The sequence below is a fragment of the Alligator mississippiensis genome, chromosome 1, assembly GCF_030867095.1.
Source record: "Alligator mississippiensis isolate rAllMis1 chromosome 1, rAllMis1, whole genome shotgun sequence".
NCBI classification, from domain to species: domain Eukaryota; kingdom Metazoa; phylum Chordata; order Crocodylia; family Alligatoridae; genus Alligator; species Alligator mississippiensis.
The window spans coordinates 365005898-365030089 of record NC_081824.1 but is presented as its reverse complement, the minus strand read 5'-3'; the positions used below and the strand labels follow the sequence as shown (position 1 = coordinate 365030089).

At 42.0% G+C, this 24192-nt stretch overlaps 1 protein-coding gene across 8 annotated transcripts in view; it reads right to left on the bottom strand.

Annotated features, from left to right (window-relative positions):
• The window catches only part of DOCK9 (dedicator of cytokinesis 9), a 277662-nt gene that overhangs the window by 160404 nt on the left and 93066 nt on the right, over window positions 1-24192 (bottom strand). For all 8 annotated transcript variants that reach the window (XR_002090054.2, XM_019486925.2, XM_019486921.2 and 5 more), the window contains exon 2: window positions 11004-11120. Coding sequence is in view for 7 of the 8 variants with exons in the window: in XM_019486925.2 (XP_019342470.1) it covers window positions 11004-11120 (117 nt within the window). In the remaining variant the exon portion in view is untranslated. The remainder of the gene's footprint in view (window positions 1-11003; window positions 11121-24192) is intronic.

Genomic DNA, 24192 nt, shown 5'->3' with positions numbered 1-24192 from the left:
GACTGGGGAGAAGTCCAGTTCCAAAGGTGGTGGGGGTGGGGAAAGAGGGCTTCTCCTGGCTCCTCAGAGGGGGAAGAGGCCTTAACAACCCAGTGCCATGGGGGTAAGTGTGGCCTGGCCCCAAACTTGCCCTGCAGAGGGATGGCCTGTCCCCACTGGGTGCTTGGGACTTGGGGTTTGGAAATTTGGCAGGAGGGAGGGTGGCTGTATTAAATGACCACCACTCCCCTGCTGCCAAACTTCCAGACCCATGGAGAGCCCCACAAAGCAGATGCAATGGCTCTGTGGGTTGCATTTTGCCCATGGGCCAAAGGTTGAGCGCCCCTGGCACATAACATCATCAACCTGATGAAGATATATCGCTTGTTCAGAGCTAGAACAGCATGTATACAGACAACTGAGAAAGAGACTGGATCATTACCAGGCCTTACATTAGATACTGCAGAATATGAACCAAGTTGGGGCAAAAAAGATGAGCTTTCAGGAATTGTCCTTGAAAGTGCTACTGCTGCTACACTACCTAAATCTCCTGCCATTGTACCTACATTTCTTGTCTTGATTTTGGTACCCAGCTGCAAAAGACCAACAGTCAAAGAAAATTTTTAATCAGATTTTATCATAGAGATAAATCTGTGAGATTTCAGATTTAAATTTCAGGAGGTCTGCTTTAGCAAGAATAATAAACTTTAGCAAAAGTCTCTAAGCTGTACTCCTTCCATGCAACTTTGCAAAAAGAAATGCCAAAACTCACAAACAAATTATATAATAGTAAATTTCTCTTTTACTAGGCGTTTGAACTTCAAAGAGATACAAAAGACTAGTGTAAAACAAGCATGTACACCCATTTGAGACACAGTTACGTGGGTCTCCTTAACGGCTCAATATTTTTGGTTTATTCTGAAGATTGTAAGCAGGACAAATAATCAAAGGCGCACAACCTCCTTGCAGACCAAATGTCATGTGAATTTCTAGATGGGTCTTTAAGGTGGTCTGGGGATCACTGTGAATCTAAGCTGCACTCTGGTAAATGAACTTCATAATTGGTTGGTCTTGATCTATCCTAATATATCTGTACCAAGAAATCCACCAAAACAGTGCAGAAAGAGGCTATTGCTAGGTTCACCTGCAAATAAACTCACTGCTAATCTTGCTTTGCCACTTTATATGGTACAACTAATAAAGACTGGGAATAAAAAGTATATTAACCAACCATTTTTAACCTCTTAGCATCTAAGTTTTTTACTCACCATACAATAAAAAAGTATAACACTTCTGTAGATCCACAGGTTTATAAAAACATGGTAATTCAAAGTGACAGCATTAATGAAACAGTAATGCAGAAACAGAAGGATTTTGGTTTGCTTTTTCTTCTCTAAATGCAATGGTTTACATTTTATAGGGTGTTATATTGTCATTCATTTTGCAAGACCTGAACACCATCTGCTTTCAGAAGCACCTCAATTCAAGTTAGCTAAAAGCTGAGGATGTTAACAAAACTGAGGTCAAGCCAACTTTACAAAGTCTTGCCAACACAGCTATGTTGATAGGGGTGTGAAGAGATCACACCACATAATTGATATAGTTATGACAGCAACTTCTGTCAGCAAAGCTGTACCCACCTCAAAAAGAGGGTTTCTTTTGACTTGGCTTATGTCATTCAGGGAAGGTGGTATAATTAAGCCAACACAAAGCCTCCTCTATCAGCATATGTTGTCCTTTTAATGGGGGCTGGGGAAGGGGGAGAAAGTTAACAACTCTAGTAGCAAAGGCTCCAAGTGGTAGACTAGCAAAGAGTTTAAGAAATGATTGGTTTTTTGCTCCCTTCAGCCTTTCATTTGCACTACAATAAAATTTCCTTCACTTCAAACAGTTTTTGTTGTGAATGCCCTTCATGCTGATATCTTAGGCAGGGGGTAAACATCCAGAACAGACAGTGTTATAAAGGAGATAGGAAGATAGCAGTGACTTCATGTTTGCAAAACAAAATATAGCAAATTTTGCACATCCTTCAGTGAGGCTACCATTTTGAGCGGGGAGAGGGTAGATCTAAAAACCCACAAGGGAATGACTGCAGATCTAAGATGCAGTTCTTACAAAATGCATTCCCATTACCTTATTAAAAGCATCATTCAACACATACTGGGACTGGTTCCTTCCAGCTGTTCTGCCCCTCCCCCGCACGATGCAGTCGGATCATCTGGCTGTTACTTGTTCAGCTCTTGGGTCTCTCTGACAGTCTTCCTCTAGAAGTCCCCAGAAGTGATGAAATGAGTAGATTCAGCCTGTCTTGTCCTCTAGTATATAGTGCCCCGGCCAACCTTGTCAGGTTTTTCTTTAATGGTATATACACAATGCAGTGACTCGGGAGGTAGCATCTCTCCCAAGCATATGGTTTAGCTCCTCAAGAAACTGCAGATTCTTTTCCCTCATCGCATTTCTTGATTGGGTCCTGACTGCATCCCCTTCTTTTCATTTGGACAAATAGCCACTATGCTGCAATGTATATACACCTCCACCAGAGGGCAAGGAAGTGAAGGCCTCAGCATGAGCCATAAGGACGAATAAGACATGATTGTCTCCCACCTCTTCTGAATTCCCTGGAAGATAGACTCCAAGGCAACTAATCTTGGCCACATCTCAGCATTTAAACTGTGAAGTGATAAGCAGGCAGGATGACCCAGAGCAGTGGAGGGCACAGCTGTTCCAGCTAGCCAGCAAACTATGTGGGATAATGGCAGGAAGTCCTGACAGATGCACTATGTTTGCTACTAGTTGGCAGTGAATCCACAGCTCCTCTGTAGCCTGTAAGCTTATCCTGTATTTAACCATATGCTTATAATACAGAGGCTGCCACTGCTTTATGAGTGGCAGAAGCAGTGAAGCAACCTGGCCTCTTGTATAGGCACATGTCTGCCAACCAAAAATGGTTTCCTAACACCAAAGCTACCCCAGCTCACCTGAATAACAACTCTGCCCTCTGAGCAGCGTCCACAATGGGGATTGTCTACACCTTAGCCAAGATAACTATAAACAGAACTTTGTAGAGTAGTCCAAGCATAAGAAAACCCACATCTAAAGTGGTGTTGATAACAAATGTTCAAAGGCAAAACATCTGTTCGTAGATGCATGGCGCAGACTTGAAGTACAAACAAGCCCTAAGGCATCTGTATATCAATTGCTTAATGCATAGGTGTGCAATAAAAATGTGGACATCACATCACAGGGCATCTGACTTAATATCCACTGAGATGAATAAGGGGCTGTTTGTCTCAGAACCTTATTTCTAGGTTATGCAAACTTATATTTGAACCTGGATTTCTGAGGTGCTCTCAACCATATTGCACTTGTATAAGTTCAGATTTCAAAAAAACTAAAACAAGAAACGGTGTTGATATGGTATGCCATTTTCTGAGTATCTCAGTCCAGAATCTGGTCTCAGATCCTGGTGAATTTTACAGATATATCCCACCAGTATCTCTTGCAAAAGAGCGCAAAGAAAGTACAGAATATAATACCAACAGCACTGTCTTAAAAAAAAAAAAAAATCTATAATGAAAGCCAGCATTCACTTTTCTTTGACCTATTAGTGTTGAGTAACAAAACAAGTTTGATAAATGGATTGATTTTGTAATACTTGTCCAATGACTATAGTATATAAGCTTGCAGTCCGATTATGAACTGCATTTCTGCACGATCCTACTTTTCTAAACGGTTGAAAAGGGATGATACAAATCCAAAGCATATTAAAGTTTTTTCCACTTAGTTCAGTAGATTTGGATCAGTCCCATAGTTCCTGAAGTAAGGTTGATCACTATATTTAAATGGTTTCTAAAACATGATAATTATGCCCCCTGTTCACAATATAGATAATCTGCTAAAGCAGGTATATATATAATTTGATGTTTTAAAATTAATTTAAAAATAGTTTACAATACACAAGCAAAAATAATTTGATTTTTAGGCAACACAACATTATATATCTTATATCCACATTTAAAAAAAAATGGTCTTCAAGCAGTAAATTAAGAAGGTACACAAATGCAAAAATGGAAATGGCTGAACTCAAAATAATATATTAAATTTTCCATCAAAACCTTTGATGAACTCAAAATATTTCCAAGTATTCTACCCTAAGAGTTTTAAGCAAACCATTACACCCAGCATTTCTGAGTTTGTTCCTGGTAACAGCCACCCTTTTTACAGATAAATGTCATCTTTGTTGCACTGAAAGACTTACAAATACTAATATGTACAAATAATCCATCCTATTCTTATGTTATTAAAATAAATCAATATTTTAAAACGTATCAAGTAAAACTGTTACAATAAATTACAGACATGTTCAGTATTTAAAACCCCACACAGCTGAAATTTCAAATTAAATCTCTATTAAGCAGACCAATCACCACACCAGCAGGCAGCTTACTTATAGCAATTAAATATGTTTTTATTGGTGAGAAATACTGTTTACCTTTTGAACAACTTCCAGGCTGCCAAGTACAGCAAAATGAGAAAGAAGTGTATGAAGAGAGCTTGAAGCAGATTCAGATAGATCAGGGTGAATACGTCAATTATAAATCAGGGTACAGTTTAGAGCCCAAACCACAGACAATGGACTGTAAAAGGAAGATGTGGTGGCACAGGACAGAGCCTTTTGGAATTCATACAGAAAGCAAATGACAATGCTCAAAATGAGTAGCTGGCAAAGCTACACAAAAACCAAAAGAAAACAGCGAGCGTGTTATTAAGAAGGAAAGAGTAATGATCTTGAAAACAATGGAAGGGACTGAGTTCCACTGGAAAACTATTTAGCACAGACCAGGTCTTGATTGGGAAAAGATTATGCAAGATCTTGGCCAGTACTTTCACTGAAGGTGGAAGCCAGTTTGGACCAGATACAGGATAGAACTGTAAAGGAAGACTTAGTTTGAACGTGACAACAAAAGACCTGCTAGCAATCAGTGGCAAAGACGCAGGTAAAAGTCTTTTCTGAGGCAAAAGAAACAGAGAACATGTCTTTACTTGGACAGGAATGTGCCAGGGGAGAATAAGGAGAAGATGAAGTGAAAAGCTACTAGTCTTCCCAGCTAATTTTGTGTATCGACATAAACCAGAACCAAGCGTATCTGCTGTCGGAAAATGAACAGAGCTGCCATAGGTAACTGTACAAAAGCAGAGACAAAAGAATCTGCAGTCTCCACCCACTGTCAACCTGGAGCCAGAGAAAGTACACTTTAGTCCCTTTAATTAAATGAAAATCTGACTTTCAATTACTTTCATCAACTGGCTAGGGAACTGTGAAACCACTCAAGCCACTAAACTCCCTTCAGGTTTTTTCAGTAGTGACTGAACAGCTCTAACACTTCCTCTGCTCTCCTTCAAACGGTTTTTTAACCCATGGATATACTCAAACATTCCCTCCCATTTCCCTATGCCATGTGTCATTATTTCAGAAAAGAGAGCAAAGTTCCCCTCCAGTAAACTCAGTAGTAGTTGCTATTAGAGAAGAAAACAAAGCTTGCTCAGCTATCAGCCTTCTACATCAATCAGTTGCTTCTGCTACTCCAAGTCTCACTTCCAGTATAATTTCCCATTCTTCACTTGCCATGGGCAGATAACTACTGTCCTCTCCACTTGCACAAATTATCATAAATAGGGCTGGAAACAACCTCACAGAGGTCATCTGCTACTAAAGGAAGGATTCGCCTCTGACTAAACCATCCCAGGCAAGTATCTATCTACCCTGCTTGAAAATTTCCAGGGATGGAGACTCCACAACATCTTTAGGCAGCCTGTTCTAGTGGTTAAGTACCTTCATAAGTCATAAGTTTCTTCCTAATCTTCATGTCTGTTGCAGTTTGAGGCCACTGCTCCTAATCCTGTCCCCTATGGCTATAAAAAACAGCTCGTCCCCCTCCTCTTTACAAATCACACTTTACATGGTCAAATTTCTCTGGTTTACTATTACGAGAAGGATAAGCAGCAGATTATGTTCTCCGATGATGAAATAGAGGTCTTAGCTCCAAAAAGAGAGTCTTTATTATTGATAGTAAGGAAACTATGGGTACTACTCTTGTGCTCATGATCTTACCAAGAGTGGGCATTAACGCATAAGCAGGGATCCTAGTTTTCTCCGATTTGAAAAAATCCCCAATTTTCAGTTAAAGAGAGTAAACCCAAATCCTCACAGACAAATGCGAATTTGGGGTTACGTTTTTGTTTTTTTTAACTGACAATTGGGGATTTTTTTTAAAAATTGGAGAAACCCAGGATCCCTGCTCATAAGTGACTTAGCTTTTGTAAGAGCGAGGGTTAAACAAAAAAAAATTTGCAGCAATGCTTCATCTTTAATACTCAATTGTGAAAGTGAAGAATGAAAAAAATAAAAGGTTTGGGAATAGAAAATGCAAGAAAAATCAGAAAGTTTATTTAGCAGTTATGAAGGACACTGAACTGACAGTTCTAGATCCTGAATGCTTCTACACAAGAATATATAGTGTCTATGGCTCTCACACATGACCAAAAAAAGGTATCTGTGCCAAACCCATTCCCAGGAAGATTCTTGACTTGGACAAAATTCACCCTAGGAACTCTCTTGGACGGTAGAGAGATCTTTCCATGTATAAAGTCAGTTCTAAGTGAGGTGGAGAAGTGTAAGGATGGAAGAGGTGGATTATGGCCTTGCTTTCTGCCCCTTCCAATGGCTAGCTTTCATAGGGTGCATCTACACGTGTACTTTACTGCAGAGTAGATTACTTAGTTCCACAGTAAAGCATCACCATCTACAGTAAACTAATTAACTCCACTGTAGGGCAGTACTGTCAGAGACAGTACTATCTTATGGCAAGGTACTTTACTATGCTGAAACATATGTGTAGATGGTGACCAAAGGCATAAATTGAACCGTCATCCCAGCCAGTCAGGGGCCTGCTTTGCCCTGGCTCAAATTGCTGCTGTCCCAGGCCCACATGTAGACACTGCGCCGGGAACAGTTGACTCTAGAGCAAACTGCTCCCGAGTTTATTGTGTTGCATTATTGCCTGTGTAGATGCACCCACAGACTTGAAACAGAGCACTACTAACCATTGCCTGCTGCTGCACAAGATTCTCAATGGCATTTGAACAACTCACCTTATAAATGAAATTCATCTTAGCCTTCCTTTAATCCTTGACATCTCTACTATGATTACAGGAATAATGTAGTATGGACAAAAAAAAAGATTAAAAACACAGTTCAGGCTACTGGAAATAAACATGGTAGAAACAGACTTTCACCGACTACTAAACTGAACCAAAATACAAGATGTTGAAGTGAACTGCTTTGTATTACCAAATTTCCAAGGTTATATCAAGTATCCTATTAATTACTCTAGCGGAAATAGAATGAGCCAGTTAAGCAAAGGTTCTGATAAAGAACGACATCTTAAAATATATTAAAACAAAATATGGCCATGTTGATCATATAAACAGGAAATAACTCAAAACAAAATGAAACGTATTTTAGGTAAAATTCTGTTAGGTGCAGTAACACAACAGAAAAGCAGTTTGAATCTACAGGTTTTGTAATAGTAAATGTTAGCAAAATGAATTTCTACCTGTAAAATACTATAAACAGCTTAACCAATCAAACGAAATAGATGATCCTAATAATCAAATGTCTCAAGTTAAGCGCTGCCTTAAAAAATTGTTTAATCATCCCAATTAAATGCATCTTTCACTATAAAATAAGTGTTAAGGACAAATGCAATAAATTTGTTTCTAACAAAATCTCAACAATGCACCTTTGTCCTGCCCACTTAGAGCACTAATATCTTCACAGCATCAAGCTGCAAAAAGGCAGAACCCCAATGAAAAGACATACTTTGCAGATACTTAATGTCCAGCCATAACTTTTAAAAAAACTAACCTTACGTCCAAGGCCTTTGTAATTAGTAGGGCTTGGCTTCCTACATTGTTTAGTAGTTTTTAGACTGTAATCAGTCTAATCTAAACAAGAGGAAAAACACTTGGATAAAAATAAAAATTGAATGTTGAAAGCGGAAATGGCTTGAACAGATTTCTATACAATGGACAGAATTTCCAACTATAAAGAACTGCCTAAAATGTACACAGAGGTCTTCCTAATTACCCCAACTACACATAATCATCTTAAGAGGAACTCAGGAAAAACAGATTGACATCTTTGTGATGAGATCAATGTAGACCTCAACTCAATGTGTAGTTGCCATTAAATAAAATACCCAAGGTGTTGAGATGCATCAGGAAAAGATTAAGAATAGGGAAAACAGGCCAATACTTAGACAGTTTCGCCATACCTAGAATACTACGTGTAGTACTGGTCACTGCGGGTAAATCTATACAGCACTTTGATATACCATTGAAGAAATCATTCCTAACCGTATGCTCAGGCTGGAGCAGTGGCTGCTCTCAGGAACACACCAAGCGTTTTACTTTACCAGTCTGCAAGCCTGAGCATAAGTGGGTTGGGCTTATTTCTCTGACAGCAGCGTCAACCTTACTCAGAACATGGTATAGACTGGTGGTGAGCAACTTTGACAGGTGTGCCTCACCTCTGAGTGTCACCCTAATCCCCACCCCATCAGGCATACCTGATGAAATCTGTGCCCCAGGGCACCAGAATGGTGCCAGGGGGGCTTTGAGTCTCCAGACACTCAGAGCAAAGTAGTGGCACAACACTGCTGAGAGAGCTGTCACCATCAAGAGCCAAGTTAACCTTTTCCTGGCCCTGAAAACAATGCAGTTTTTTATGGCAAATGAGGATCCAAAGCCCTTAATTTGCCAGCAGCTTCACAGCCATGAAGTCTTAACCTGGCTCTTGCCAGCGACACCTATTGTAGAAACATCCTAATACCTCTCCACTGCACAGCCCTGCCTCCATTCTACTGAGTGCCTGAGGCTCACGTGTCACATAGTGGCTGCCTACGGCACATCACAAGTTCAAGGCCATAGAAGAAGTGATCATGGCGCGGCCCTGTCAGATTTCAATGCAATCTGGAAATTCTACTAAATACCTCATCACAAGGACATGAAAAAGGAAGGAAGGTCACCCCAAGTAGGGCCAAATAAGGGCCAAACTGGGCAGCACCCTCAGGAAACAGATGATTCCATGGGGGATGTGGGATGAGGTGTCCCTGAGGTGGCTCTAGGACAGTGCCACCACATGGGATCCTAGTGTCATGATGCGGTTTGGGGCTGACAACAACTTGTGGGGCAGTGATGTTGGAACCCCAGGTCTAAGCATAACTGGAACAGAGGGATCAGCATGGGACAGTACTGGGGCACATAGGGCTGCACTGATGTGTTTCTGGGGACAAGGGACAATAACAAAAGCCAGCCTCACTCTCACTGGGTTCTTCAGACTCTGACCTTGCTGCTGAATTGAGGCTACCAGGCTGGGCTGGACCTGGGCAAAGGCATGATTAACAATTTTTGTGTACTCGGCAAAACACCCCCTGTATCGTGAGGTGCATGTGCAGGGTTGACAGGTGCCAAAGAGTGGAGAGAGGGTAGGAAGATTATCAGTCTTACCAGTACCAGGGAGACAAAGACCCATATGCTGCAGTTTGTATCCTGCACTGATATGTTCTTCCCTCCTTAGTGGGCCCATGGGCCACGCCCCCACTCCAACTAGGCCCTGTGTACTGCTTTCTTCCCCCTCCCACCTCACTTCCTTCTTCTAGCCAGGCAGCGCAGAGCCATTCTCCCCCTCTGCCCTTCTCACCCTGTTCCAGCCAGGTAGCACAGCACTGTTTCTGGCCAGTGCCTCCAGCTGGGCTGTCTTTGCTGTGGAGCAACTGAGCAGGGGACAGGATAGGCTAAGCAGCACAGGCCTGGTGAGTCACAATATGCCCCTCCAGCCCTAGACTCTGCCTCGCCCATCTCCCCTCCTCTCCACTTGCAACCCTGCCTCCAGCCCTCAAGTGACACACAGTGGCTGTGGGTTTACCCTTCATGGTACAGACTTACACTGGGTCTCAAAACTTATATTGTAAAATTAGAAGAGATTCAGAGAAAAGGGGGAAATGATAAAATAGAACCATGTGAAAAACTGAAAAACATCATTTTTTTCATTTTAGAGACATAAAATGACATCATAGAAGTATATACAAGAATGAACAGGATAGAAGAATTTGTCTTCCCTCTCTTATATTATAAGAGCAAGGTAATAGTCAATGAAACTGAAATGTGGCAGATTCAGAACCAACCAGAGGAAATACTTGTCTTCACATAACATCTATACAAATTTTTGAACTCACTACTAAAGTGTTGTGGCAACCAAATGCTTAGCTATACTCAAGAAGGGACCTCAGATTTATGGGGATAACAAGAATATCTAGAGTCAAGAAATTCTTGCCAACAAATCTTGGAAGAGATTAAATTTCAGGCTTCAGAGTATAAACCAGTCTCTAATAACCAGAGGTTGAGAAGGCTGGTCATACCTTTCTTTAGTTCTAGCACCATGGTCCATGTGACTATCTAGTCACAGTCCATGTTTCTCTCTCATCTATTAAGAAAGGGTTATATTTTTCAGTGCTGTGGGGGAAAGGTCGACTTAGGGTATGACCACACGCTTTAAAAAAAGATTACAATAAAAAAAAAATTCATGATTTTTAAAGGAATTTCCTGATTCCTAGGTATAAAGAACAGATCTTAATTTGACAGGAAAAAAAACAAAACATAGGTAACATTTAAAATGCAATGAGAACTATTAGTCTGACCATTTGTCTCAAATGGTGAGAATACTGAGTGAGATGTAGAAATGTAACCTAATACATCCCGAAAGAATGGAGGAGTTATCAGTATGTACTAGAAGCAAGCAATAAAAGAAAAAGGCATGTCTGAGAAAACTCAAATGATAGTAAGATCTTTAAAGTATAAAAATATTGTTTTAATACTTTTCCCATTCCTTTGCTACTGCATGTTTATATATACATTTACACCACCATTTAAAAATTTCAGTCAAAAGGAAACTGAATAATTACCTGAAAGTCATCATAAGGGAAAAGCAGCATCTCACGTAGAGCATCATTTATAATTTGTGTTTTCCTCTGGACGATGACATTTTCATAGTCTATTGGTTCAACTAGCTTTGGTTTTGCCTGGAAAAAGAAAACAAAAGAGACTCTTAAATGTACTGTAAAAATTGTAATTTTGCACTTACTTTTCAATATAAACAATGCCTTATAATAAAATTATCCAACACAAAATTGGGACTTCAGCTCTCACACAAGCCTGCAGCACTCATACATACACATTCTAAATTCATATCATGCAATACAGCTCAAATACAGTAATGGGCATTTACATATAAATATACCAATGGGTGCAAGTGGATGTGATATGCCCAGACAAAAAGCACTGGGGACAGAGAAGTCAGCCAGGAGCGGAGATTAGGGTAATACCCACTTAGTTTATATCTTCACTACAAAATTATCAATTACAATATCTTCACTGGGATCTCACCTAATGTTGCCCTTAAATTATTTCAGTCATCAGCACATCTGTTGGAGGCTTGCATGTGTGGACAGCATAAGGTTAAGGGAAACATTAACATTAGGTAGCTGTCAGAGACGGGTACCCATATGAACCTGGATTTGGTTCAGCCCTGGCTGGTAGTTTTCTTACTTTGCAATGGGCACAGGATAATCCATGCTCGTGCTGACCATCTTCCAGTGCCTGCCCACAAATTCCCATAGGGTTATTTTTCTTTCCTGCTACCTGTTTCCTTCTGCTGCACTAGAAACCATCTAACTTTAAATACCGGTTTGGTACATGGCCTATTACATTTCTACTGTGCTTCATATCACCATGTGGGAAAATCATCTTCCCTGTGCACTGTGCTACCAGATGGTCAAATGCTGGAACTGAGGTGGATTTCTGAACAAGGTAAATAATATTCAAATTCAAAACACTAAGCCAGAAGTGGTTTATTTTAATGAGTCTGTAAACCAAAAGCATTTCTGTAAGGACAGACAAGTCTGCCCTCAATAAATGAGGAAAGAATTCATAGATCAGAGAAGCTAGAATACGTTACAAAAAGCCATGGTATATACCCCAGTAGTCTTAGGGGGTGTGTAGACAAAACACGGCACATGTGTGCATGACACTAAAGCAGCTTAAATGCTTTTGCACCACTTTAATGGTGTTGGTATTTTCATGTCTCAGCGGCATATTATGCATTAATTCCAGCCGCTGTAGCACACTTGGCAGCGTAATGTGCCTTAAATGACTTTGGGGCACAGCAAACTGTAACACCTCTGAGGAGTTTTAGTTTGCTGCTGTACAGCCACAGAGCAAAGCACTGGGCTCTGTGCGGCTCAGGGGCTGTGCAGGCAGCCTGGCAACAGCCTGGGAAGACAGGCTCCACTGAAGAAAAACAAAACAAAACAAAAAAGAAAACAAAAACAAAACAAAAAACTGGCAAGTCTGATCTTTTCCCCCCTGCTCCCCTGGAGCATGCCTGCCTGCATGAGCCTCATGGGGACCTGGTCCTTCCCTCTGCGGCTTTGGTGTCCCCCGGGACTGCCCAAGCCAGGTGCCTGCGAGTGGGTTCCACCACTGCCGCAGAGGGAAGCACCAGCCCCACATCAGCCCAGGGACCGCTCCACCTTCCAGCAGCTTGCCCTCCCCTCCCAGCCACCAGAGAGGCAGGTAAGACACAGGTGTACACAACACAGGGTACACCTGGGTACACTTCACCCTAAATTGAAGCACTGTTTTTAGAAACCCACTGCTTCAATTTAGGGCCCCCATTTAGTCTACACATGCCCCTAGTTTCTCACATAGGTAAATACTACATTTATGGAGGCAGGCACATATGTTTGGCATGGATTTGATTTTGCAGTGGGACATACCCCATACCTAAAGCTAATTTCTGCAGATCACCCACGCCAACTTCATGGCAAAGACATAACCTTAACACCCCCCCCCCCCCCAAAAAACAAAACAAAACCTGTTTACTTTATGTTCGGTAGTAACCAAGTCATCAGGTTTGATCAAAGCAATGGTCACTAATACACCATAGTGATATTACAGTGTATCCAATGTAGAGATTCAATATTGAATGTTTCAGGTCCTTAGAGGTCACATTAAGTACTGTCATAACTTAAGAGTGTTTTTATTAGGTTTGTCTGTACTGAGAAACTGACTCATGTAACAGAATAATAATTCCATTACAGCTATGCAGATATAATACTCTCCCATATAGACACTATACTTCAGAATAAAAATCAAATCAAATCACTTACTTTGGGGGGTGGGGAGAGGGAGAGAGAATATTAACTGGTATAATTATAGCTAGAAAATTTCCTTTTGTAGAAAAATCCCAAATTTCTCTACAACTGTCCGAATGCTTCAAAACAAAGATTTTTTGGAACTTTGAAGATTCAGACCTAAATTCAAGGCTCTCCTGCATCCAATTCCTAGAAGCAGCATCATATTTTTACATTTTTGTTAAATGCTACACTGTTTAAATCTATCTTGCCCAAAGGTGATGAGCAGCATGTTGATTTATAATTTATAATTGTGAAGAACTTTCTATACAACTAGCAAGCCTAGAAATACTTAATGTAATTTCAAATTATATATAATAATGTAAAATATAGATAGTTTTACAACGTTTTTGCTGTGGTGAAAATTGAAATACCACAGTATTGTAACATGCAAACAATGGACACCTGAATGAAGAGTCAGGAAGACATTTCTATACCACTGCAGAGAGCAAGCAGATTTTGGTACTTTGCTAAGCAAGATCTGCACATTACCTTCACTAGAATCAGTTAGTAATCTGTGAGAAAGAATATTCCACACTTATAAGCAGGGAAGAATCTCACATTATAGTAGAGCTAACTGTATAAGATCTATATTCCTTATTTTCCTGTGTTTAATAATCTTTTAAAATTCTGCTAAACTAGGGTTACTATATTTCCAGTTTCAAAAAAAGAGGACACCTGTTGGGGTAGGGGCAGGAAATATGACTGGGGGGGCAGTGATACAGCCATGCCCTGCCCCTGTCCCTCACTCCCAAGCCACAGACCCCCAACCCTGCTGCTGCCCCTCACTCCTGACCCACAGTACCCCACCCCTCAGACCATGCTGCAGCCCCCTCCTTCCCCATCCCTGCTGATACCCCTTACTCCCGACCTGTGGCCCCTTTGCACTGCCTGTGCCCTGTGCTCCAAACCCACATTTCCCCCCTTCACTCCCAAGCCATAGCCCCCAGCCCTGACACTCTCCTGACCCACAGCCCCTCACCCCCCCCCCCCAACAGCCCTGCCAGCGCCTCTCATTCCTGACCTACAAGCCCCTGTTCCCCACCAGACCTGCAGTGTCTCCTGGCTACCCTGCCCCTCCAAGCACAAGCACACTGGCCCTGGTGTCACCAAGCCAGCCATGTAGCTCCCTGCTGCCCTTGAAGGCCCCCGCCCACCACCCCCTTCTCCTGTTGGAGAGGCAGGTGCCTCCCCCTCCTCCCCAAACCTGTTGCACCCCAGTGCTCAGACAGCTTTCAACCCCTGCCCCCCATACACTTACCTATATGCAGCTCCTGGGGCTGTTCCCACCACCCTGCCTGGCTGCACGCCAGCCCTCTGCCTCCAACTGCCCTCCCGCCAGCCCTAAGTAGCTCCTTGCTAGGGCAAGCTGTGAAGTGCTGGGGAAAACTTTGATACTGAGCAGAGCAAAAATCTCGGATATTTGTTGTTATTTAAAAAAAAAAACACCTGGACAGAGATGGGATGACCCAACAAGAGGACATGTCCAGGAAAATTCAGATGTATGGTAACCCTAGCTAAAAACTAACTCTATGTAGCAATTGTTGCTTATCATCAAATTACTCATTCTATTTAAAAACAAGAAACCTAGATACTGATCATGGCTACTTCAAAAACTGCAAACTATTTCTCTCCTTGAATGAGGCAAATAAATCAGTTTTTAAAATAAAGCTTGAAACGGGTTTTTTTCCCCCCCACTAGAAAATGGTTACCAAAGTTCAAGTTTAGTTTATAGGTTACTCAGAACTTTGACTTCAGACTTTCTGATATCTACCACATGGTAATCTTCCTGTTAAGTGAATGCTAAAATACTGTAGGGAATTCAAAAAGAACAACAACAAAAAAAAACTATAAAAAAATTTGGAAAGTAGAGCTTTTCATGAGAAACTACAAGAACAGGGTGTAAACAGTGACTAGAAAATGAAATGGCAGCTGTTTATATGTATGCTGGAAGGATACTAAAGGAGGAAATAATATTTCTGTGTTATACGTGTGGCACAGAAGCTTCATTTAAACAAAACTACAGCAACAAAAGTGCAGTGCACATGTAGTATAGAAGGATAATGTTACTTTAAGAATTAGGAAAAGGTTTTAATCATTACTTATGTTAAAAGAACATTATTTAGATTACAAAGACCCATAAACCTATGTTAAATTCTCCCCCTCTGGACACCGACTACTATTCTAGGTCCCCACAGACTCTGAGCAGCTCTGGATCTCAGGAGGTTGCATGGTTTCCTTCTTTTCCTCTCTGGCCATTTCCTGATAAACCTCCCCTCACAGAAAATAAGCTCCAGAAGTCAACTGTTGTAGGCCCTGCTAGCATCAGTACTGACCTTCCCCTCCCACCAAATAAAACTCTAGTAGCTTAAACACATATTTTTGAGAACTCACAACTAGAGGGATGAGGTTTCTGATTTGTAGCATACCTCCTCAGGGGGCATTTGATAAGTGTAGCATATGAACTATTGTAGACATGGCTTTTGCAAAGGACTTCTGAAAGTCTTTGTTCTTTAATGATAATAAGGCACAAGAGAATATAGACCATTTAGAAAAACTTTCTGAAAGAGGTATTCCTTACTCCTGAGGACTCTTCAAAAGAAGGTTGAACTGAAGTCTACCTGGTCAGGTAATCAAGGCTCCACAGCACAGTAGTGTAACAAGAGTTGGGAAAACAGGACAACAGCTCAGGTACCAATTTACAGGATATGCCAGAATGTACAGCCACAGAAGAAACAGCCACCAGCATGTGAGGAGTTTATGGGGCAGGTCCAGCAGCAGCAGTGGCAGCATAAGGTCACTGCCAGTGTGCAGGGAGCCCATGGGGCAGTAGTAGCAACAGTCCCCAGTGTGAAGGGAGAATGTGTGCCATGGGGTCTTTCAAGTCTCTGGTGAGACTCTTCCCCAACTCCTCACCCCCTGGTGCTAAAATTCTCTGGTATGTTTAGGGACCTACTGAATTCATGGCAGAAGTGGGGTGCGCTGCAGGTCCATTAATCTTGCAGGTTCCCCCTTGTGCCCTTCCACCACTGATTGATGGAGGGGCTAACCTGCAGCTTGCTCCTGATCAGTGGGGAGGCAAAAACTGCGGTTTTAAATATGGCGCCGCTTTTGCTTCCTGCCACTGATTGGCTGAGGGACCCCAGTGGCCCCAATTCTTGTTGCTGACCAGCGAGGAGACAAAAAACACACCATATTTAAAACCATGGTTTTTGCTTCCCCGCTGATCAGGAGGGCGTAGTGGGGCCCCTCTGCCAATCAACAGTGGGGGCTGGAGGGGAGAGGCATGCAGGGGACCATGAAAGATTAAAAGGAGCTGCTGCGCACCCCACTTCTGTGAATTTGGTAGTTCCCTAGTTATGCCTCTACCTCACCATATAGTCAGGCTCCTGCAACAGCTCCCCTCATCTTGAGCTAGTGAAAAATTAAAACTTGACAGTAATTTTTCCTGCAATACTAAAATATCCTAATCACACCCAGCAGGTGATCACAGACCCTGTTGTGTGAACATTTCCCTCAAATTAGCTTTTTGAGGGAGAAAAGCCACTGTGTTATTCAGAGCAATTGCACTTCGATACAAAAACACCTAAGAGGATTCACTGACATTAAGCCTCAGAAAGCTAGGTGAGCACAGGAGTCAGAAAGTAGGCCTGTACGAACAGGGAAGTATTCAATTCGGATTCAGACTCGGCTGATTCAGAAGACAGTGATTCGATTCGGATCACTGTCCCAAATTGATTCAGCCAAATCAGCTTCGGAAAATTCGGTGCTGATTAAGAGAGATTCGGTGATTTGGCCATAGACTATAAACGGGGAATCACTGAAATACCTATAATTTTGGTATTTTTTTGGCAGATTTGGATGAAAACTGTAGGCATGCTAGCCCCTGCTGAGGCCATGAAGCCTGCCAAGTTTCAAGGAGATAGGTACAAGGTTTCTGGGAAACTGCACCTCAAACTGCTGAAAGCAAAACTCATGTCACTTGTCTGTGTTAAGCCAGATTTGGTTGAAAACAGCAGGGATGGTAGCTGGTAACAGAGGGCCTTCCCTAAATAAACACAAAGCCAAGTAATCAAAATATAGGAAACAATAACTGACAAAATGGCCTACCTAGACACAAGCAATAAAAAACAGTTTTCCCCATAGACAGACTTTTTTTTTTTTATGTTGGTATCTAACTTATTGTAGCCCATGTTTCCTCAAAATCTTTACCTTCAAGAGAAAACTAAAGATGATTTATTTTAGACTGAGAGCAAGCCTTGGAAATGCTGGTGACTTAAAGCAGGGTTGCTGAATTTAGCAGCTGTATCAACTAAACAGCCTGACCTACATAGTGATTAAAAACCTTTGACATTAAAATGTGCATTAAGGTAAACTTGCTTGTGGGTACTTTGTGTTCATTTCGTGGAAAGATGGAAAATATTTGGGGGGTGGGGGGGTGTTTAATTCTCCCAAAACCAAAGAGGATCCCAAATTGAGAGGAAATATATATCAAAGCTCAGGAGCAAGGTGCACCAGTAAGCTCTCCCTGATCTCCTGCAAGAGCACTCTTTTCAAATGACTGGTCTCTCTACCTGTTACCCCAGAGCTGAACTCTGTGGTTTATCACATGAGACTGTATTGACAAGATTAAAATATCCCATTTCTCAGTAGCTGTCCCAACTACAGCAAGAACAGCTTGTTATATCCCTTTGGCAGATCCTCACAAGTGCGCCCTTCATTCAGCTAATGGGAATGGAGCAAAATTACCTTTCTAGTAGAACACTTTGCATCATTCTTAAAACTGAATCCTGTAGCTTGACATGCCGGTGAACCCAAGGCTGGCAGTTTGGCAATCAACTCCGCCTTGTTGGTACAAGCGTCTCAGGTACCACCAATTAATGATTCAGATTTGTATGTAAAATGTTAACACACTAATAAAATTATTAATAAATTAATTAAATTTATTGATGCTATTTCCTATTTGTTCCATTTAACTTAGGAACAAGCATGTATAAAATTATTTAATTGGATATTTGAAGATAATTCTACTGGAATTCAGTGACACTATTTATACATATGTTTGCAGGACTTAAATTGTATATTTAATTGTAAGATGCCCTCTGCCACTGTTCATTTACTTGCTTAATAAACATGTAGTATACCATTCATCTTTTATTAGATGAATGGTATACTACAGGTAATAATTTATTCGAATAGAAGTGGCGGGGGCTATGCCAGACTTGCTGATATTTAGTGCGCATACCAAGTGTTTACCTTTCTCAGAAATATGCAAAGATCCTATTTTGACATTGGGCCAGTAAGGTTTCTTTGTATTAACTAATACAATATACAACTCAAGACTTCCACAATGTCAGAAATGTAAACTACATGGATACCCACTTAGGACTCTTAATAGAGATGATATCTTTTATTAGACCAACAAGATTTTTGCAAAAAAATTAAAGATTTAATTTTTTATTGCAAGCTTTTGGGGTCAAACACCTTTCATCAGGCATTGGAAAAAATATTTTTGCATACCAGCTATTAACTGACTGCCCAGAGGAGCTGTCCATCTACTGACTCCCCTGTGAAATCCTACAAAATATGGACTTTCATTTCTACCCAGGAGAACTCTTACAATCTTTTCTCCAATGCCTGATGAAGGGTGTTTGTGCCCAAAGCTTGAAATTAAAGATTTTTTTTTTTTTTTTTTTTTTGCAAAAATCTTGTTGGTCTAATAAAAGATATCATCTCTACTATGAGTCCTGATTACTTTTTCCTCTAGACCAGGCTTATCCAATATACAGCCCGCAGGCCACCATGCGACCCACCAAGCCATTTTCTGAGGTCCGAGGTGCTGCGACGGGAAACAAAAGTAAACGCTGTTTACTTTCGTTGCCACCCCTTGTCCCTCCCCCCATTCCTAATGGCTGCTGAAGGGCTGGGGAAGGGACAAGGTTCCCACATGCACCGCGTTAGCTTGACATTGGCGATGTGGTACATGTGGGAGGAGGAGTAGCCGTGTGCCACTTGGGACAGGATGAACCCAACCAGAGCAGCAGGGCCTCAGCTGCACTTTCCCCCTACCTGTGCTGGTCAGTCCCGAGCGACACATGGCTCCGCTGCTGCTTCTGCTGGCTGGTGCAGATCTGGGCGGGTCTGTCCCATCAGGAGCAGCATGCAGCTGAAGCCAGCTTCTCACGAGCTGCTGGGGACGGGAGAAGCCCAGCCAGGTCGGCACCAGCCAACAGAAGCAGCGGTGGAGCCGTGTGCCACTTGGGACTGACCAGCGCAGGTAGGGGAAAAATGAAGCTCAGCCCATGTTGCTCCGGCTAGGCTCATCCCATCCCGAGCGGCACACGGCTCCGCTGCCACTTCTGCTGACTGGTGCAGCTCCAGCCAGGATCCTCCCACCTCCAGCAGCTCGTGGGAAGCTGGCTTCAGCCACATGCTGCTCCAGATGGGACGGACCCAGGCGGGTCAGCACTGGCCCGGAACAGTGGCATGCAGCTGAAGCTGGCTTCCTACATGCTGCTGGGGATGGGAGGAGCCCGGCCGGGTCTGCACCGGCCTGCAGATTGGTATATCATGACAAGCCTATGGCTGGGGAGGGGTCAGGCTCCTTAGATCTTAGACCTGATGTAGGCTATGGCACGAAGACTCATTCTGGAACAACGTGTTAATAAACTTGTGTCTATACCTGCCAGGAACCCAAGTAGCAGGTGGTTGATACCTGGTAAGCTCATGTGAGTAAAGACTGCTTATTGCTTTCTGTGTGGCCTTCAAAATGTTTTTATCCTAATAAATTTTGCCATACTTTGTGAGAGTCATTGCCTCTGTAGGAAAAAGCAGAATCATAGCCACTGAACTAAATTCATGCCCCGTGGGAATAATCACAATTCAGCAAAATGGGTGGGAAGGAAAAGCCGGAGTTCTAAGTGTGCACCCTAAAAGAGGCCATGAAAGAGTCTGAAGGACAAGCTTAGAACCAGGACAGCTATCCGGCGACGGCAGTCCAGTAGGTATGATGGGAATCTTCTACTCTCATGAGATTTAGGAAGGCAAGAGGACATGAGAGCAACATGTAGGCAGAGACAGTACAGGGCCTTGGAGCCATGTTAATAAGTGAGGACAACTGTGTTCCCACTCTGGTCAGTGACTAATTGTGGGTACATCTTCACTAGCTTCAACCCACTCAAACCTGCTGCCAAAAAATAAGCCCTTCCTACCCACTTACACTTTACCTGCTCTGAACTGGAAATGAGCCAATGAGGGCCCTTCTAGGGTGGTCCAAGGACAGGAGAAGCAGATCACACACAGAAAGTGAGAGAAGTTCCCAGAATGTCCTCACCACCACATTTCTTCTGAACAGCAGGGATATCCTGAGGCTCATTTAATGTTTGTAAAATGCTTGGAGAGCCCCACGTAGATGCACTGCATAGAAATGCAAAATGTATTTTGACTTATTTGGTTGGCACCTTGGGCTGAGATTTTCAAAGCTGAGTCAAAAGGCCAACTTCCATTAAAATGAATGAGATTTAGAGGGCTCCAAATCTTGTGATAACTTTGTAACATGCCTATCTACCCCTTTTTGCAAATCTCAGCCATAGTTTGGAAACTCAGCCAAAGAACGTAAGAGCATAAAAAGTGCCATGCTTGGTCAGCCCAATGGTCCATCTTGCTCAGTATCCTGTCCCGAACAGTGGCAGAGGTGGATGCTACAGAGGGAGAGTTTTAAACTGGTTAGACCCATTTCATTGTCACTTTCTGCAACTTCATTGGTGTCAAAGGTCATGTGACATCACTTCCTGATGTGATACTGCTTCCTGTGAGGTCTTTCAATATGGCTCGCCAGCCCACTGGGTGATAAAAAGTTAATGATCCAGCCCCACGTTCAAAAAGGTTGGACACCCCTGTACTAGACACACAAGGTAAAAAGAAAAAAAGGAACCTGTCCTACTGGAAACTTGTATAGAATGTAAGAGTTTCTAGGGCAGACATCTTGAGTAAAATTTTGTCCTAACCAAAATCAACAGGAATGTTGCCACTGCCCTAACAGAACCAGGAAAACCCTTCTGGTCTTCCTATTCATCAGTAAAGTGGCTGGCACAATTTATATAAACTTTATTGTCTACAGTTCTTTGACTTTTCCTGAACTGAAGTTCATTGCTTTTTTAAAAGCTATTTGTTAGATCTTCAGGGATGACTATGATCTCAGTAAAGAGAAAGGATATTTCATCAGTTGAAACCATATTTAGAAAAAAAACAGTAAGGGCAGCATGTGGATTTTGGCAGTGACCCGCATCAACATCACCACCAGGAAGCAGAAACTAATCTCAGTTTCCACCACTAAAAATCATTTTCCGGTACACTGTTTCAGGTAAAAAAAAAAAAAAAAAAAAAAAAAGACTATAACCATGTACAGAATTACTTGAAGTTAGTTTATGACTCTTGCTAAGGCAATTGTTCCATCACTCTACAATGCAGGAAAGCTGAGTACGTAGCCAGGTTAGTCTATTAAGTCTACACGGCACCACTCAGCAGTGCCTTCTGAGTATAAAGCCCCATTGGAGCCTTAAGGCTATTACTCACACAGGACAACCTTGCTTCTTGCTCAGCCCACTATTCCAGTAAACTTTTTGAATAGTCTTTCCAATCTGTAGACCACTACTTACTCAAAGATAAATATGCAAATTGTTAGGTAGCTAATCCTCCGCCCTCCTCCACTCCACCCAAGCATATACATTTTTATATATATAGCGTTTTGGACATGGAAGCTTATTTGAAATTGCTAACAAGTAAAGTGAAGGAATAAGAGGTAGTCATGTTTAAAACAGAAATCACTAGTCACACACACTGGCTATTTGACTTAAGAAATATTTCCTTAGATTTTGACAAATAAAACTAATGAAAAACAGAATTATGTTAAAATGTGCAACCTTTACACCACTGAATTATCATTACAAAGACAATTATTTACTTGTTTTTTTAGATTAAACCTGCAACAGATTTTACCCTCTGTTCCCCTTCACAAAAATCAAACCATGTTATTTTTCCAAAACATCCCAGTAAGAAAACCTAGACAGTTTTTTCTAAATCTTAAAGTAGTTTATTTTTTTAAAAAGAACATCAGTTTTGTAATCCATAAGGAAAACTGTACAGGTAATATGCCAAAATTATGTTTTATATTACTCCTTATAGCATTTTTTTAGTTTTGGCCAATTTAGCGCCTTAAAAACAGTGGAATTGAAGACAGGCGGGTGATCCAGGCTGACCTGGACAGGCTCAGCAAGTGGGCGGACGAAAATCTGATGGTCTTCAACGCCGATAAATGCAAGGTTCTCCACCTTGGGAAGAAAAACCCGCAGCATCCTTATAGGCTCCGCAGTGCTATGTTGGCTAGCACTATGGAAGAAAGACTTGGGGGTCATCATTGACCACAAGACGAACACGAGCCTGCAATGCGATGCTGAGGCTAGTAAAGCGACCAAAACGCTGGCTTGCATCCATAGATGCTTCTCAAGCAAATCCCAGGACGTCATTCTCCCCTTGTACTCGGCCTTGGTGAGGCCGCAGCTGGAGTACTGAGTCCAGTTTTGGGCTCCACAATTCAAATAGGATGTGGAGAAGCTTGAGAGAGTCCAGAGAAGAGCCACGTGCATGATCAGAGGTCAGGGAAGCAGACCCTACGATGACAGGCTGAGAGCCCTGGGGCTCTTTAGCCTGGAAAAGCGCAGGCTCAGGGGTGATCTGATGGCCACCTATAAGTTTATCAGGGGTGACCACCAGTATCTGGGGGAACGTTTGTTCACCAGAGTGCCCCAAGGGATGACGACTAGGTCGAATGGTCATAAACTACTGCAAGACCGTTTCAGGCTGGACATAAGGAAGAATTTCTTTACTGTCCAAGCCCCCAAGGTCTGGAACAGCCTGCCACCAGAGGTGGTTCAAGCGCCTACATTGAACACCTTCAAGAGCAAACTGGATGCTTATCTTGCTTGGATCCTATGACCCCAGCTGACTTCCTGCCCTTTGGCCAGGGGGCTGGACTCGATCTTCTGAGGTCCCTTCCAGCCCTAATGGCTATGAAATAATATATTTCAGGATGTGAATTATTAAATGAATTTGGAAGACACCGGAAATTTGACAGTGGGGGAGCAGTGGTTGGGGCATTAATGCTTCCTCCGCTCCATGTTGCTAAATTTTTGGACCCACAGGGAGCCCCAGATGACATGGCCCCACGGCCCCAGCCCCAGCAGAAGGGCCAGTCCATAGCACCAGATCCAGTGTCCAGGGCCAGTTCTAACCTACTGCTGCAGACCCAGAACACAGGGTTAGTCTATGCACTGAATCTGACCTGCAGACTACCCGTGCACCACTCATCTGGCTTGTGTGCCAGAAAGGTTGAGCAGCAATGCCTTAAAATTTCCTAAAAATAAGTTTTTGTAGTATTACATGAATTGATATTGTATATATTTGAGCAATAATAGGTTTCAATTAGCAAGCAAGTTTTAAAAGATACTCTAGAACTTTAAGAAAGTCTTATTTATTAGTTGAATATTTTTTCCAGGTTATATAACCACACCAAAAAAAGTGATGACCATATTACTACTATACAAATTTAAAGAGTCAACCACAGACACAATGAACAGGAAGTTACACACTTTCTCACGGCAATTTAAGAAATACCAGATGATGCTATTTTGTCCACTTTTTTCTGGTTTAAACTGAAAACTAGAATTCATTGGTTCTACTGCTTTTTCAAGGGCCATCTACAATACAAAGCCTATATCAGCTATATCACTTCCCAAACAATATAAACTAAGAGGTGGGACAGGTAGTTATTTAAGTTAGTCTTGGAGGGCAGGATGGGAGGAAGGAGTTGTTCTTTTCTTTTCCTGAATAATGGGAACTAAAG